This window comes from Ammospiza nelsoni, chromosome 2 (genome assembly GCF_027579445.1).
Source record: "Ammospiza nelsoni isolate bAmmNel1 chromosome 2, bAmmNel1.pri, whole genome shotgun sequence".
Taxonomy (NCBI): Eukaryota; Metazoa; Chordata; class Aves; order Passeriformes; family Passerellidae; genus Ammospiza; species Ammospiza nelsoni.
This window is the reverse complement of record NC_080634.1, coordinates 30,173,411-30,188,810: the sequence shown is the minus strand read 5'-3', so window position 1 is coordinate 30,188,810 and position 15,400 is coordinate 30,173,411. Positions and strand designations below refer to the sequence as shown.

At 39.8% G+C, this 15,400-nt stretch overlaps 1 protein-coding gene across 1 annotated transcript in view; it reads left to right on the top strand.

Moving 5' to 3' along the window:
• The window catches only part of MAN1A2 (mannosidase alpha class 1A member 2), a 132,790-nt gene that overhangs the window by 99,330 nt on the left and 18,060 nt on the right, over nt 1–15,400 (top strand). The window contains exons 9-10 of the mRNA XM_059466123.1: nt 6,167–6,282; nt 12,003–12,222. Of these exons, the coding sequence (XP_059322106.1) occupies nt 6,167–6,282; nt 12,003–12,222 (336 nt within the window). The remainder of the gene's footprint in view (nt 1–6,166; nt 6,283–12,002; nt 12,223–15,400) is intronic.

Here is a 15,400-nt window from a genome sequence, read left to right as displayed (position 1 = left end):
TTAACTTAAATTCTCCAAAAGTGATTCTGTTATATGAGACCCTGAATGTTTTCAGAAAAATTCTCATGCTGGTAATGTGTTCCTTAGTGATACATAGTTTATATTTGACTTAAAATTGCACCTCCACTTCCTTTTACCAGGGCTGCCTTTCCTGAAGTTAATTTACAAGTGTTTGCACTTTTAAGCCAACCACTATGGCTTATGACATCCTTAGGTTGAATTTCTGCTGTGAATTGCAGCAGCTGCAATTTCCAGGGCCTCAGCTTTCTGGATTAAAGGATTAAAAGGGGAGCTTGCACCTATTTAGAGCTGCTGAGGAGCAGTAAGACCAACTACATGAAGTAAAGATTGAACTGAAATTTAATCAGAGCCAGCCTAAAGACAAACAGAAAAACAATTCTTTGGAAGTTTCCTGCACAGAGAAAGAGGGCTCCTGCAGTGTAAGGCTAGTTGGTGCAGGCCAGAACAACTAATGGTGATGGGCTATGTGGGTTTCTTAATGAAAGTCAATATTAGCTACCCCCTCCTGGTCATTTAACTTCTCCACTCTTGAACTCCTTCTCTGACATATTACAATAACACTTTGTCAATTTGTGATCCTTGGGGAAGATCAGCCTCCTTTTTATTGCTTTCTTCTTTTGTTGCAAAGTAATTCTGTACTACTGCTCTTGGTTGAAATTAATCAGTGGTTTGTTTATCTTGGCATTTCCAGTCTAGTGAGAATAGCACAGGTTTTAGTGAGTTTTGCTTTATTTTAAAGTCCAAAGTGACAATTACAGTTCCGAGATTTCAGTTTACAAATAGCCAAATTAGTAATTTTTTGCTTGCTTGTTCTCTCTCTGTCTCTAGTTTAAAATATTGAATCAGTGTTGTAGTTACAATTCGTGAATTAAAAATACTGTGGGCATAGTTGATCCTGATCTCCACCTGTTTGTGCTTCTGCACTGTTCCAATGTTATCTCACTGTCTTGCTTTCCAGCAGGGCAGCCTGTGCATGCTAAACATACCTCTGCTCAGTATTGTATTTCATCTTTTTTATCCTGTGTGCAGTAATCTATGCAGAAACTTTCTGCCCCGGGGTCAGGGAAGGGCAGAGGCTCGCTCCCCTCTGCTCCTGGCTAGCAGGAAGCCTCACCCTCAGGTGTTGGGACTGCAGCATCAGTTCTGGCATGAGGTGCTGCCTTTAATACAATGCTTGGCTTCTTTATTTATTCTTGCTCCTTGCCAAGAAATGACAATTGAACAATTAAGGCACAAAGCAGAGAGGGTTTAGCAAATCATGAACTGTTTTTAATTTGCCTCATTAAGCTGCTGTTAACTACTTAAAGCCATCTGCTTAAAAATAATTTGCACATCTTAAGTTTGCTCTAGAGAGCAGGTAGACCTTCATTAGAACAGGCTTCATTATTAAAGTTATCTTTAGGGGGCTGTCAGTTGTTGTGGGAAACATGCTCACTGAACCAAACTTTCCCTGTAAACAAAACAAAGTGGCACATGTTGGTAACTTGCAGTCTGTGGCCATAACCATATTCTTGGGAACTAGTGCCATTCATGTGGAAATTGGCCTGCTCTGGAGGAAGTTGTTTACAGATATTAGGTACGTCTGGGTATGACAAATGAGGATGAGCTATGGGAATGCATAGTATCCATGGTATCTACAACCGTCCTCAAAAATTAGTCCTGAAGAGAAAGAGCAGACAGTCTCAGTGCCTCACCTGTCACTGAGGAGGGGGAACCTTGTTGCCTATGCCTTGAAGAGCTGTTTGCAGTAAAAAACCTGTTTATTTGTTTCCCCAGATTTGTAAAGAAACAGTTTCACTTACAGAGAACAAATCACTCGAGCTCTGCAGACCCTCCCTCCTCTCTGGGGCTGAGATCCAGTGACATTTCAGCGAGACTGTGTGCCCTGTCTGACCTCCTGCCTGTGCTGTGGTTTAGTGCTGTCCTGCTTCTTGTCTGGGAGACTGTGTCAGCAGTGAGCTCATGGGTTGCTGATACCAATAAGATCATTTGGAATGAAACTATCTTAGGAATATTAGATAATGATGGTGTGATGTTGTAAAAGAAGGTCCCCGTCTCAGTCTGTGGGAAAGAGGTAGATCTGGTTTTCAGCATATTAGCTGAGACACAATATGTTACTAAGCACAGATATTTATCAATATCTTAAAAACTCATTAAAGTATTGCTCTGAGATTGATTGGTTTGTTGTTCTTTAAGAGTTTTTTGTTTACAATTGAATGCTGTTTATTGAGAAGAAAAATGCCAATATTTAACAGGATTAAGATCCTTTGTAGTAGCTGAGCAGAAATATTGCTGTGAACTTGGAATACCATTGTCTTTCTATTAAGGTTTTATTTGTCTCTTTTTGGGAAGAAGAATCCTTACAAACAGACTAACTGCACAGGTTTGCACACAATATATTTTCAAGTGTGATAAACCAGAAAAAATACAGGGTTTCTTGTAATTGCTTTTGGTTGCAGAAGTTGAAGGTATTCTTTCCAACTGCAGTTACTGTGTCTTTTAGTTTGAAAGGAATTCCAAAGCAATTCTTGACTGGAATCCTTTTATGCTTGCCCAGTCATCTGGGCCTACATTTGAAAAAATGCAGAATGAAGAAATTACCCAAATTTGTCTTGATTTGAAGGAATGAGTGTTCTAAAAATATATACATTGAACAGAACATGTGGCTTCAGCCACATTTGTTGTGCTATCAAGAACTTCTGTTCTTTTTGCTATATTTGTCTTAATCTGGAATGAATTTAACTCCAGAATTTCACTGTAAAACAGCTAATCAAAAACAGCTCAAAATAAAAACCTTTACATGACAAAGAGCTAATTAAATGTTTCTTGTAGATCAAATTTGTGAAAGAGCGAATCCATTTTAAAATGTTCAAAATGCTTGTACTTAATGCTTATCTTCTCAGTTGTTTACTGCGGAGTACCCAGTGTCAAGATGCTATTGTAGGCTCAGTTATTCAAATCACAAGTTATTCCTTTTTAGTACTCTGGATTGACACAGAAGGTTAGGGCCAGTGTGAAAACGTCAGTAAATTTCATGTGGAAAACATTTTTATGAGCAAAACATTCAGATTTGAGCTGACTTAAATCTTTGAAGCCATCTGAGCTATAGCTCAAAGAGCAGGAGAAAGTGATAACCACCATGGACCTTCTGATAAGTTTGGATAGGGAGGTTTGCTTTTAGGAGAGAATGATATGCGATGACCCAGTTCTACAGTCTTCACCAGTTATATATTTCCTAAAGAATCTTGAAAAATATTTCTTTAGCATTTCTGCTCTAGGTGAGACCAAATTGTCAAAGACCCACAATCTGTTGCAAACTGTGTTTTAAGTAATTTCTACTTACAGTTCTTATAAAATGCAGCAAATTCTGCTTTAGCAGACACTAGCAGAAAAGCTGAAGAAGACCTTGCCAGAGTGCAGTTAATGCAGCTGCAGAAGCTGGAAAACTCACTGTGTTTAAAACTCAGTTCAGCTGCTGCACTGGCCTCCTTTTCACTTCCATCCCCTTTTGGCTATTTTTGTGAATGGGGAGGGGACAGGACATAAAGACAGCTGCATCTTGATGTGGCCAGCTCCCCTGAAATACCATCATGTGTTCCCACCAGAAATATTTCATATGTCCTTCTCCTGCTGCTGAAGAGAAGGAACAGGATCCGTTTGCCTTTTTTGACAGGTCTTCCCTCTGGTCCAGCTGTGAAAGGCATCAGCTGGGGAGTGGAGTAGCCCACTGCTGGATGAGAGAGGAACCTTGAAAACTCTGGGCTGGTCAGAGCTGCAGTGAGGTATGCATAAAAGGAACAAGGAAAATGCTACTGCTGGGAATTGGAAGGCCCTTGAAAGGCCTTAGTTTCTTACCATGTGCTTGTCTGCTTCTGAATGGGAGGAGGATCTGAATCCAAGAGGCTTGAGCAGCCCTGTTCTCTGCACGAAGAAGGTGCAAAAAAGACTGTCTAGGGGATGGCTGTGAGTTCTGTGTCCCCCAGTGCTTCTGGTGCCTGTGTTCCCTATACTCTTGGCTAAGATGAGAAGGAATGTGAAGGAGAAGAGCTGCTGACAGAAGAGAAGGACAGTTCTCAAATGACTGCCTGGAGAAGTAGTCATGAAATGGGACATGTTGCTGATAATTGACTTTTGAAAGACACCTGGAATGTGGATTTCTCTGTTTAGGAAATGAACCTTTTCTGCTCATCTTCCTGCTCTTTCCTGTTCCAATCCCAGCTGGAGCTACTACGAGAACACTGCTGAGGGCTCAACAGCCTGTCCTTGTTGGGACCTGAGTGCATCTTTCAAGGAAATCTGGCTGAGGATCATCCTTTACTCAAATGACAGAGCTCAGCTGGGGACAAGGCAGCAGCTTAACAGAAGTAGTTTTAAACTGTCTCTTGTGAAGTCAGTCCCTGAGCAATGCTGGCATGAATTGTAGCTTTGAAGTCTTGGGATAGTTTGGATTTTTTTATTTTTTTTCCTGAAAACCACAGACCCTTGTTTCTTGTGTCTGCTTAAGAATGTAACTGTAAATCGAAGGAATGATTTCTAGCCCTTGTTTTTGTGTAAGAAAGTGACTCATGACCTGAATGTCCTCTTATAGCTCAGGGTGAGAAAGCTTATGAAAACTCATAATCACTGAGTAACTGGGTGTGAAAAGGCAGGGAGAGTCAGAGGTACAAAAGAAGGGCATGAAGTAATTTGCTTCAAATTCACAACTTGAAACGAAATGGGAAAGCTACAGACTCTACTTGCTCCTTCCTTTGTTTAGAAATCCATTTTTAAGTAGCAGAGGAGCCAAGAGGCAGCTAGAAGAGTTAGGATAGCAGCATATAGCAGCATCTACCAGCTCTAACCTCCTACTCACATCTTCAGAGACAAGCAGACATGCTGTGGTAGAGTGGTGCTTGGAGGAAAAAAGAACAGAAGGAGAGCTCAACCTCTCTTTTGCACCTTTATCCCAGAAAAACTGTGAATAATACCACTTTTTGAGGTATTTTTTTAAAGGAAGTGTCATATCTTTTCTTCACCCAGTGAAAGGGTACTTACATGACTCAACCAGCCATGTTTAGGGCAGTGAATTTCTGGCATTGTGACAATGTTGGTGTTAAACATTTCCCTTGCCTAGCTTCAGGAGTCTAAGACTGTTCTGGTGCTGCTGTTTTGAGAGCTGTAACATTAGGAAAGAGAAGGTTATGTGTATTCTGGTTGGAGTCACTTATTAAATCAAACAGAGTGCTGCTTTTTCAATGAAGAGTGTACTGAGTGAGTGCTTACCCTGGTTGGAGCAGGAGCTGCAAGGCTGCCAGACCATCAGTAGGCTTTTTGTGGGGAAGTATGATAGTTCAGCCAAAGAGAAATACAGATAGTTCTCAAGTGGTCTATCAGCACAGAATAGCAGTGACACTATTGGTGAAAGGCAACCTCTGCAAGGGAACAAATAAAATAAAATAAAAAAGGGGATAAAGAAGAAATCTGTGTGTTAGGAGGTTCAGTTTATGTGCTGGTTGATTCTAATAGTGAAACACTCTTACCCTGTGGCACATGGCACAGCTTCTCAGGCACAGTGGAACAGAGCAGGGCTTGTGCTGTACACTGCAAAGGCACCTTGCTTGCCTTTGAAAAATAATTTCAATAAGAACATTTAATTTAGGGAATTCATTAGGCTGCTGAGTAACTACCCTGTAAGAAATAAAAATCTGCTGGAAAGATTGGATTCTGTGTAGTTAATGAATGACAGTTTGTAGCCAGCCACATGACCTGGTTGCATCCTGGATACAGAGGTCTTAGGAGGTTTTCTACATGCTTTTTTCACATATACCTTAAAAACCCAAAAACTAAAACCCCCAAACCCTGGCAGTAAAACAATTAGGTTCTTTGGAATGAAGTAAAAACAGAGGTTAAAGTACATTTTTGATATGAGGGATAGCCTATGCAGAATGGCAAATAGGGAACACATACAGATGGTTCTATGCCTGTGATGTAAGTTTGGAGGGGAAGGAGCGCAGTGCAGCTTTCTAAACAGGCTAAAAATGTTTATAATTCTGCAGCAGTAGGCCTTAAAAACACAAGTTTATGTTTTGAATAAATCTAAGGTGCTATTACATAACAACTTCAACCTTTTTTTTTTGTTGTTTTCTTCCCTCTTTCCCTTCTACAGATCACACATCCGTGGGCGGGCTGGGAGACAGTTTTTATGAATATTTATTGAAAGCCTGGCTTATGTCAGACAAGACGGACACGGAGGCAAGGAAAATGTACGACGATGCAATTGAGGTGATTATGATTCATTGAGTTTTCCAATACAGTGGAACAATCTTTAATGATTTTAAGGAAATGAAATTAAATTTAAAAAAAGAAACCTAGGGAGAAAAACCACCACCAACCAAAGGACTTGTTTTGATTATGTAAGTTTTAAGAAATCAAGTGATGAATAATACTAGCTTTCACTTTGAGTAGTTTAAAAAGTATTATTGTGGAATACATGTGATGCAGATTATTGTGCTAAAAATAATCAGCTTGTCCCAAATGGTACAATGTAAAAGCCCAGGCTCTAATTTATTAGAAGGAGATCTAGCAACCTTGAGATGTGTGCAGAACAACCAAGTCACTTTTTTACAGTGTTGAGAATTCATCATTCTAGGACACAAAGTCCCAAATTGTTTTATTCTTTGCATTATTTTCTAGGGCATTTACATGTTATATTCCATATTTACCTTGTAAAATGCAGTTCATATCTATTCCTGTTTCTATGGTTCTTTTGTGCTATGGTCTTACTCCCTGTCACAGACAAAGTGCTTGCCTAAGCAGGGCAGTACTGCAGATGGTTCAGTGGGATTTGGGGGTTGGTGGCCTTTCTGTGGTGGCTCTGAGCTTTTTGCTGCCCAGCTGTTACTTTCCCAGTTTCCCCATCTTCTCTCAGCAGCCTCTCATAGTGGTTCCCACTGGGCCACCATTCCTCTCCTGCAGTTTAGAAACATAAAGAGTAACTGAGCTGGTCTGAGTGAGCTGTGGTACCAGCAGCAGCAGGGGCTGTGTAGCCTTGTCCCAGTGCTGATGTGTGGCTGGTGCCTGATGTGTTCCAGGCTCTGTGCATGCCCTGTTGCTTTCAATGTAAGTTTTTACAGCTTAGTTTTAGTGTGGTCGGTCTTCTAAAGCAAAAGACCTATTCTTGGAATTATCAAAATTCACATTTTACAAGATATATAGTGAAAATTCTAGTACAAAATTGTTTTGAAGCTGTAATATGTCTTACTCCTGACCTGAATTTGATTACATTTGACTTCCAGCTGCTTTGACTTTTCCCTTCTCTACATTGTTTTAAAGGGTTATCTGCACCATATAGTTGGTTACTATCAAATGTACAATAGAAATTCTCTCCTGAAGGAAAAGTGCCTTTTTTTTTTTTTTTCTGCGTCTCACAAGATAAAACAGATTTTGAATTATTTCTTAAGCTTTTTTCTATGTATTTCCCAGTATCTTCAATATGGAGACAGCAATGTTCTTCTAATGTGATTCTTCTTCTAACTGATTCCTTCTTGATTTTATCCTCTTCATCCAGCCAGAAGCTCTGCTTGTACTCTTAACCTTTGCCTCACACCATCATCCACTTTCCAGTTGCTTTATTCTGAAGCTGGTTATAATCTTTTCGATTTACTGCTTTCCTACCACTGTGATTTACATTCCTGATTCCTCAGTGTTTGACCTTACACTTATCTCTATTGCAACACATTGTTCAGGCAAAACCTGTTTTGTCACCTGCTCTCAGTGATTTTACAGAACTGACTTTTCCTTTATCATTATCTATAGTTACATCAATTTTTGTGTCATCTGCAATTTTTTTTCTAGCATTTTTCTTGGAGATCATTGTTAGAAATACTGTCTGGTGTTGAATAAAGTAGCTATGCAGAATCTTCATGGGATAAGGATTTTTTTTTTTTTCTTTACTTGTTTAGGACTAATATTTTGTAAAATGCCAAGAAATTTTTGAAATCTCTAATATTTCTAGTATCAGCATACACATATCAATCAAACATTTATTTTTGAAACCACATCATTCATTTTATATAATTGTTTTATTAACTTTTTAAACTACTGATCAAGCATTGGCTGTTTCCCAGTCCTTTTGAACTTCCTTAGCTTTCCAGGGTTTGTTAAAATCTATATTACTGGTTCATAAATTACTCGTGTATTTTTAATAGGTTAAAATACAGTGTATGGGGGCCTGTGGGTTTAGAGATTTTTAGCAGTTGATATTTAGCTTCCATTGTGGTTACTGTTGAAATATTTTACTCTAATTCTTAAACTCTGAACACTTCAAAATTAGAGGAAATAAACTCTCCTGTTCATCCTCTTCACTGTAAATCATCTTGCAAACATTTTATATGGGCACATCTCTGAATGGAGACAGAGCAAAGCAAATTTGGGACCAGGTGAAAACACACTGTGGATAGGAGGGAGGAAAAGCCAAGCTGCTTCTTATTCATGTGTGATATGTCCTGCAGTCCAAGTATCAGAGAATTCCTTCTGTTTTTTCTCACCCACCCTCTACATTTGAGTCTGCATGAATTGTACTGATTTATGTGCTGTGGAATTTATGTGCTGTTTCAGGGTTTGTCTCTCTCCCAGGTCCTACTTGATGTTGAAGGACATAGGAAAAGAGTCATTAAGTAGGATTCGCTTTGTGTAACTGCAATTGGAATTTTTATTATAATTTTTTTAAGAGGCCATTCCCTTACCATTCTTTTGTTTTTGCCTATAATATAGGTCTTCCTCCATAGCTAACACTTCTTATTCTTTGTTTTTCAAAATGTGGAGCAGAAGCTGTTTGCATCATTTGTGCAAGCAGAAGGGGAAAGGTGTAGCATGCATTCCTCCCACTCACAGCACAGAGTTGGAAATGTTCTCAGCACCCACCAGTCTAAAAGAATGTGTCTGTCCAGCCACACTTCATTCCCTTATTACAGCAATGTGAGTGGAAGATGGACAACATAACCTCACTCCTAAGTCTTACAGTAGACAGTGATATCTCATTCCTTGGAACTATCACAGAGAAGAAAAATGCAGCATCTGTTCTTCAGATGTCATGGTTTCCGATCCATGGCATATGAAGTCTTATCCAGGTCACCACATACTTCTAACATGAATCCAAACAATTTGTATATCCATAACCCCTCTGTATAAAATGGGTGCAATCTTCCACTGTAAAGGACACTTCATTGCTATCTCCTAGTATGGAAATTCACAGCTGTGATAAAAGCTGAAATTGTGAAACGTGTTGGGAATTTTTTGTGATGATAAAAATTGAGGATGGGCCTCTTGAATTTGCTTTCAACATCATCATGTGGGCCTTCCAGCTAGTCTGGTTTCAAGTGTCTTTTTTTCCTTTTCACATCAGGTGGAGGATAGGTAAGCTTCTTTTTGATCTGCTGCCTTGAGTAGCCTAATCTGTTAGGCTCACAAATTTGATCCTCACTCTTTCTTACTGCACAGCATTAGGTAGCTAAAAGAAGGATTTGGCCGTGTGCTTGACTGTCACAACGTAGCAAGTACTGCTGCAAGACAGCTCAGAAAATGCTATTTTTTGTAGTCATGAAAAGCATGTGAACTTCAGGGAACATTCAGGTTTTGCATAGAATGACAGAGTACCTTGAATAGCAGGGGACCCTCAGGAATCATTGAGTCCAGCGCCTGGCCCTGCACAGGAGGCCCTGCACCCCAAGAATCACATCATCTGCCTGAATGTTGTTAAAACACTTCCTGAACTCTGTCAGGTTTGGTGCTATGACCACTGCCCTGGGCAGCCTGTTCCAATGCCCAACCACCCTCTGGGTGAAGAACCTTTTCTTGCTATCCAACCTAAACCTCCCCTGACACAACTTCAGGCTGTCCCCATGCCTACTGTCACTGGTCTCAAGAGTGAAGAGATCAGTGCCTTTCCCTCCACTGCCCCTCGTGAGGATGTTGAAGGCTGCAGTGAGGTCTCCCCTCAGTTTCTTCTCTAGGCTGAACAAACCAAGTGGCCTCAACCACCCCTGTTGCTCAGGCATTGCTCAGACTAAGGAAGCTCCTTCCATTAGTTAATCTCTTAGGTGATGTGAACTAAATCTTCTCTTTGGGAGTTGAGGTGTACACATCCACTCTGGTATGTGTATACTCCTTGTAGTCCAGCTGGATGCCACTGCTTTGCAGTTCCTGTTGGAGTGCTCTGTGGCCTCAGCCATCCAGCTGAGGGTACAAATGCCGCACCTATCCCAACCTGCACCCCTGGGCAGTGCTCCCAGCAATGCCCAGCTGTCCCTTGTTAATTACTGTAAATACCAATTGCCATTTTTTTGCAGTTGGCAGGCAGCAGGTTGTTGAATGATAAAGTATTTTGAGAGAGTTGCATTTATGTTCTTGAGATGCCTCCTTTGTGACTCTCAGAACCTAACCTAGTTATTAAGTAGCTGATAGGACTTGATTTTCAGATTTCAAAAACTACCCCTTCTACCAGGCAGTTATTTCCAATTTCAGAAGATGTGTTTTCTGCTCAGAAAAGGAGCATGTTGCACCTAGAACATCCTCTTCAGTCAAACTATGAAAGCAAATCCAGAGTAGAAGTGTAGCTTGTGGAGAAATATATAAATTTGGCCCTTGTTGGCTGTCCTGGTGCTAGCCACAGTAATTTTGTCCCACTGGAAATGCTTCTGCAACCATTTGCTCCTCAACAGTTATGAAGTTATGGGAAAATATAATTCAAAAGGGGATGTCATTTAGCATTTGGAAAAAAATGCTTTCCTCTAGGAAATAAATAATCCATACGCTTTAGTGCCTTTTTGCTCTTCACAGTTAAAGTGGCTTTCCTTCAAAGAGTGCTCAACTTTTATGTACCATATGGTCGAAAAACATCAGTTTTGTCACAGTCTAGAATAATGGAATCAACAGAGTTAATGCTCCAGATCTTGATATCCTTTCCAATGGCAGTTTTCAGCAGGTCCAATACTTCCTGTACCAGTACTTTCAGCCCAAATGAGGCCTGTAGAGTTAACCACATCAGGCTCCTTAGCAGCAGAAGGCAGTCGTCAATACCAATTTGCCTGATGGTTAGACAGGCACCCTGGCAGCTGACAGAGACTTACTGGTTTCTACTCTGTCAGTTACTTCTGCCTTCTTCTCTCTGGATCCTGCCATGAGCACAAGCCTCAGATCTATCAGTGGTATTAGTGAAGGAATTAACCCAACAGCAATGCAGACCAGCACTTCTCTTTCATTACTTTTTCACTGTCTAATGCTAGACATAGTAAATACTGAAGTAGGTTGGTGGGAATTGTGATCCTCTCTGAAAGAGGCTTAAGCAAATGTTGTTCCATGTAGTTTGCAAACTTTGGGAAGTTAAGTCAGCTGCTCTTCTAAGAGAAGGATACCATTTTTAAGTCACAAGCAATGGCATGTTAGGTACAAATGTAAAAAGAAAGCAGCAATTGCCTCACATATAAAATAAAGGGTTTTTTGTGATCAGCTGCTGCAACACCTATCATTTGAGAATGTGCAATCAGAAAGCTGCTATGGAGAAGTTAGAAGGTGGCTGGAGCATTCCTGCCACTTCCTATTAAAGACAGGATGACTGCATACATTGCTGACCAAAAATTTCCAACATGGTTATGTTTTTTGAGTACTCACAGAGTGCACAGAGCTCCGGTACTTCCCAGAGTTACCAGTTTGACAAATACTGTTTGAGCCATAAAATAAGTGTTGAATTCTCAAGTAAAAGCCCTGTATTGTCTCTGTTGTGATTTTCATATGTTAGATGTCATTAGCATTTTTAGCAGTTAAGGGTTTTTTTTGTGCTTTGAAATTATATTCTTAGAGCTGTCTGTTCCTGTGGTGCTCAGAAGTGAATTTGAAAAAAGAAAATTATTTTTGTTTTGAAAGCCAGACTTTGCTTGCTAAAGGAAAGTTAATAAGTAAAGCTTGCATGTGAACAGCATTTGAATGTTCTCTTAATCTCTTTGTAGGCCATAGAAAAACATCTCATCAGAAAGTCCAATGGAGGACTGACCTTCATTGGGGAGTGGAAGAACGGGCATCTTGAAAGAAAGATGGGCCATTTGACCTGTTTTGCAGGTGGAATGTTTGCCCTTGGAGCAGATGGTTCCAGAGATGATAAAGCTGGACATTATTTGCAGCTCGGAGCTGAAATTGCACATACGTGTCATGAGTCGTATGACAGGACAAGTAAGACCTATTGTTAATCTAATTATTTCAATAGTTGGAATACAGTAACTCTTGTAATTATTGTTAGGATTTGTTTGGACTCTGTCTAACATGCACTGGTTTTATACCAATATGAATTTTTAACATCTGTGTATTTACTTCTGCTCTTCATCATGGTGAGTAAATCTAAACCCAGATTTTATGGTTCCTTCATGCATGTTTGTCCTCATTTTTGGATCAGTCAGCTAAGATGGGTTATCTGGGTATGGTGAGGAAGGAATTTATGTGACCTCTTGTCCTCACAGATATATAGGGAAGATTTTCTTTCATATATACTGTTCTTACAGTTAAGTAGAGGGTAAAAATTGTAAATAGACTTTTTACTGGTTTTAGTAATAGTCCATTCTGAATAAGAACAATTAAACAAGAGAGGATGAAGAGTATTCTGCAGACTGTGAGAAGGCCAAAGGCCTGACTAGTGAGGAGGCAGCATCAAACTTTGTTGGGCTGGAAGCTTCTCAAGGTCAGTCTTTTGGACCAGGATTATTTTATAGTGACCTTGATGCTTGAAGTGTACTGAGTATGCTTAGGGTGGCCATATAGTTGTAGAACATAATTAAAATGGAAGAGTCTCAGAATAGTAATCAGGGACATCTTGAGAACTGGACTATCAGAAATAAGAAGTTTGCCAGAAAAAGTCAGGAGCTCTTTGTCTGAAGTGGGAGTTGAAAAATGTCCTGGTCTGTATCAGATGAAGAATTTTCAGCAGAGATTAGATAATATTAAGACTGCCTTAGAAGACATGTGTAATTTGTCACCCTGAATACTCTGTATAAATCTGAATTTCAAGCAGAACAAATGCAGAGAAGGACCAAGAGAATGAATAGAGTGACAGAGCTTTTATCTTACAGTGGGGAAAATATGAGAGATTGGCCTGCTCAGGCTAGAAAAATAATACCGAAGAAAGGAACAAATTTATTGCCATCTCAAGGGGTAAACACTGAAGAGAAATAGTTATTTTAGGATATAAAAGAACACAGTTGTAATGAGAGCAAAATTTTTAAGCTCGCTGTGCATAAATGTAGGTTGGAGATTGGAAATGGTTTTGCATAGCTATCAGAGAAGTGAGTTTCTGAAATACCTTCCCAGTAGAAATAATGGTAACTATAACTTAAGCAGTTTTAAGATGAGAATTCATGTATTTATCCACAGGATTACATCGTATCATTGTATAGTTGCCTGTCTTTCTAAATAATTCAGTCACAGAAGTGATAATTTTATTTGCGTAAGCAACAGTTTTAAAAAAAGGAAAAGAAAAAATATGAGTATGCTGAAGAAGAAAAGGTAGGACATAGCAGCTATTGTTGCATTCTGAAAAATTGCATTTAAATGTTTAATTTGACATTTAAAAATAAGCAATGTTAAATTCACAGTTGTTTGAGCAGACCTAATTTTATTCCTTCAGATGTTTATTCTGTACCCTAAATAAGTCAAAAGATGGGGGAGATAAAAGTTTTGATTACATATTTAATGACTGTATAAGAACACATGAGCAAGAAAGACTGAAAGCTGTACAGACAGCTATAAATTTGCAATGCTCTTGTTCTCTTTTGTTCAGTCATGCAGTCCCAGGAATGTGGATTGTTTGTGTTTGGATGTTTTGGTTTTAATTTTCTGGCCTGATTTTTCAAAGGATATTGAGAACTTATATATGCAAAATGTCAACTTTTTTGTTATGTTTCAACAGCAGGATTTGAGCATAATGGTACACTTTAATGGCAGAACTGATGGCAGAAAAAGCATCTTTAAGAGGGCAGGCAGACATCCTGGTTCAGCTAATAGGTTTATGGTTCAGCAGGCAAAGGGGATTTCCTGATTTTTCTCCTATGGACATGGGAGAGCTTGCCCCATTGGGCATGCCCAGAGGAGGGAGAAGGATGCAGAGACTGCAGGCAGGGGTTAGGCAGCTCTTTCTTTAGATAAACCAGCAGAGCTGCCCTTTCCTGTGTCATCCCACAGCTGCTTGTAATAAACTACAGTAATGGTGATGTAATACTTCAGTATGAAAATACTACTTTATGAAGCAACCTAAATTTCCATAGCTGAGCTTAAGTCTCTCTCTAAGAAAAATTGAAACAAAATTTCACAGAAGAAAAGCATTTCTGGAAAATGAGGGCATTATATTGACAACTATCATCAACCTGTTGCACATATTGGAGGTTTGAAAGTCTGTTAGAAAAAACAACCTGATATTTCAGAAAGCTGGTTATTTTAGTGCTGACTGGTACAGGGAAGCTGGAAAGTCCTTGAAACTATTCCTAATGTGTTTTCTTGGGGATTATGTCCCAGTGGCAGCTGGCATCACTGCCATGTAATCAAGAAGTTTATGCAGAGATGTAGTCCCACTGATAATCTGTCACCTGTCAATGTTCCCCAGGAATACCTGAGAGAAGACTTTAGACTCCAGACTAAGATGCTGGAGGAGTGACTAGGTATGTTGTGAGAAGCTTGGGCCCTTGTCATGGCTCTGTGAAAATCCGTGTAGATTCTGCTTGAGCTGAGGATCAGTCTGTAGCACTGCTCAAAGGATGTCTTTCTAATTCAGCAGCTGGAGGAGGCTGGTGGATTTTGGAAGGTGAAGGCAAGGGGTGCAGTCGTCGTTCTGGTCTGCCTCTGAGCAAGGGATCTGTGTTTCCAGGATCTATTTGGCATGGCAGCATGAGAGCCCCCTCCAAGGCTCTTCCCCTCTTCAGGAAATTGTTAATGCATGTGGCACCCTTAGAAAGGATTTGAAAAGGATTATTGATGCTCAATGAGAAAACTTAACTGTAACCAGAATAGTCTTGTGATGTGCAGTCTACACATACCTCTGTTTCCTACCAACTCTACTATTTTTTTTGTACCATGAATTATCAATATATTAATGCTGCAGCCATCCTAAATCTCCCATCCTGTGACAGGAGATTTCAGGATTTTCCTGTGGTCCTGTGTGCTCTCGGTTTGAAGAGAAGATTGAGAAAAACAAAGATAGGAGGCATATTCTGATTGGTGTGCTCATTTACCAGCAGAAGAAATCACAATGCTGTCAGTGGGCACTGGTAAGGCTACAGAAATACAGCTTCCTGTGCTCATGGCACAAGGTTTCTTGATGTTGAAGCTTATGTGAGTACTGCACATCTTGAGGTGTTCTGGTTTCTGG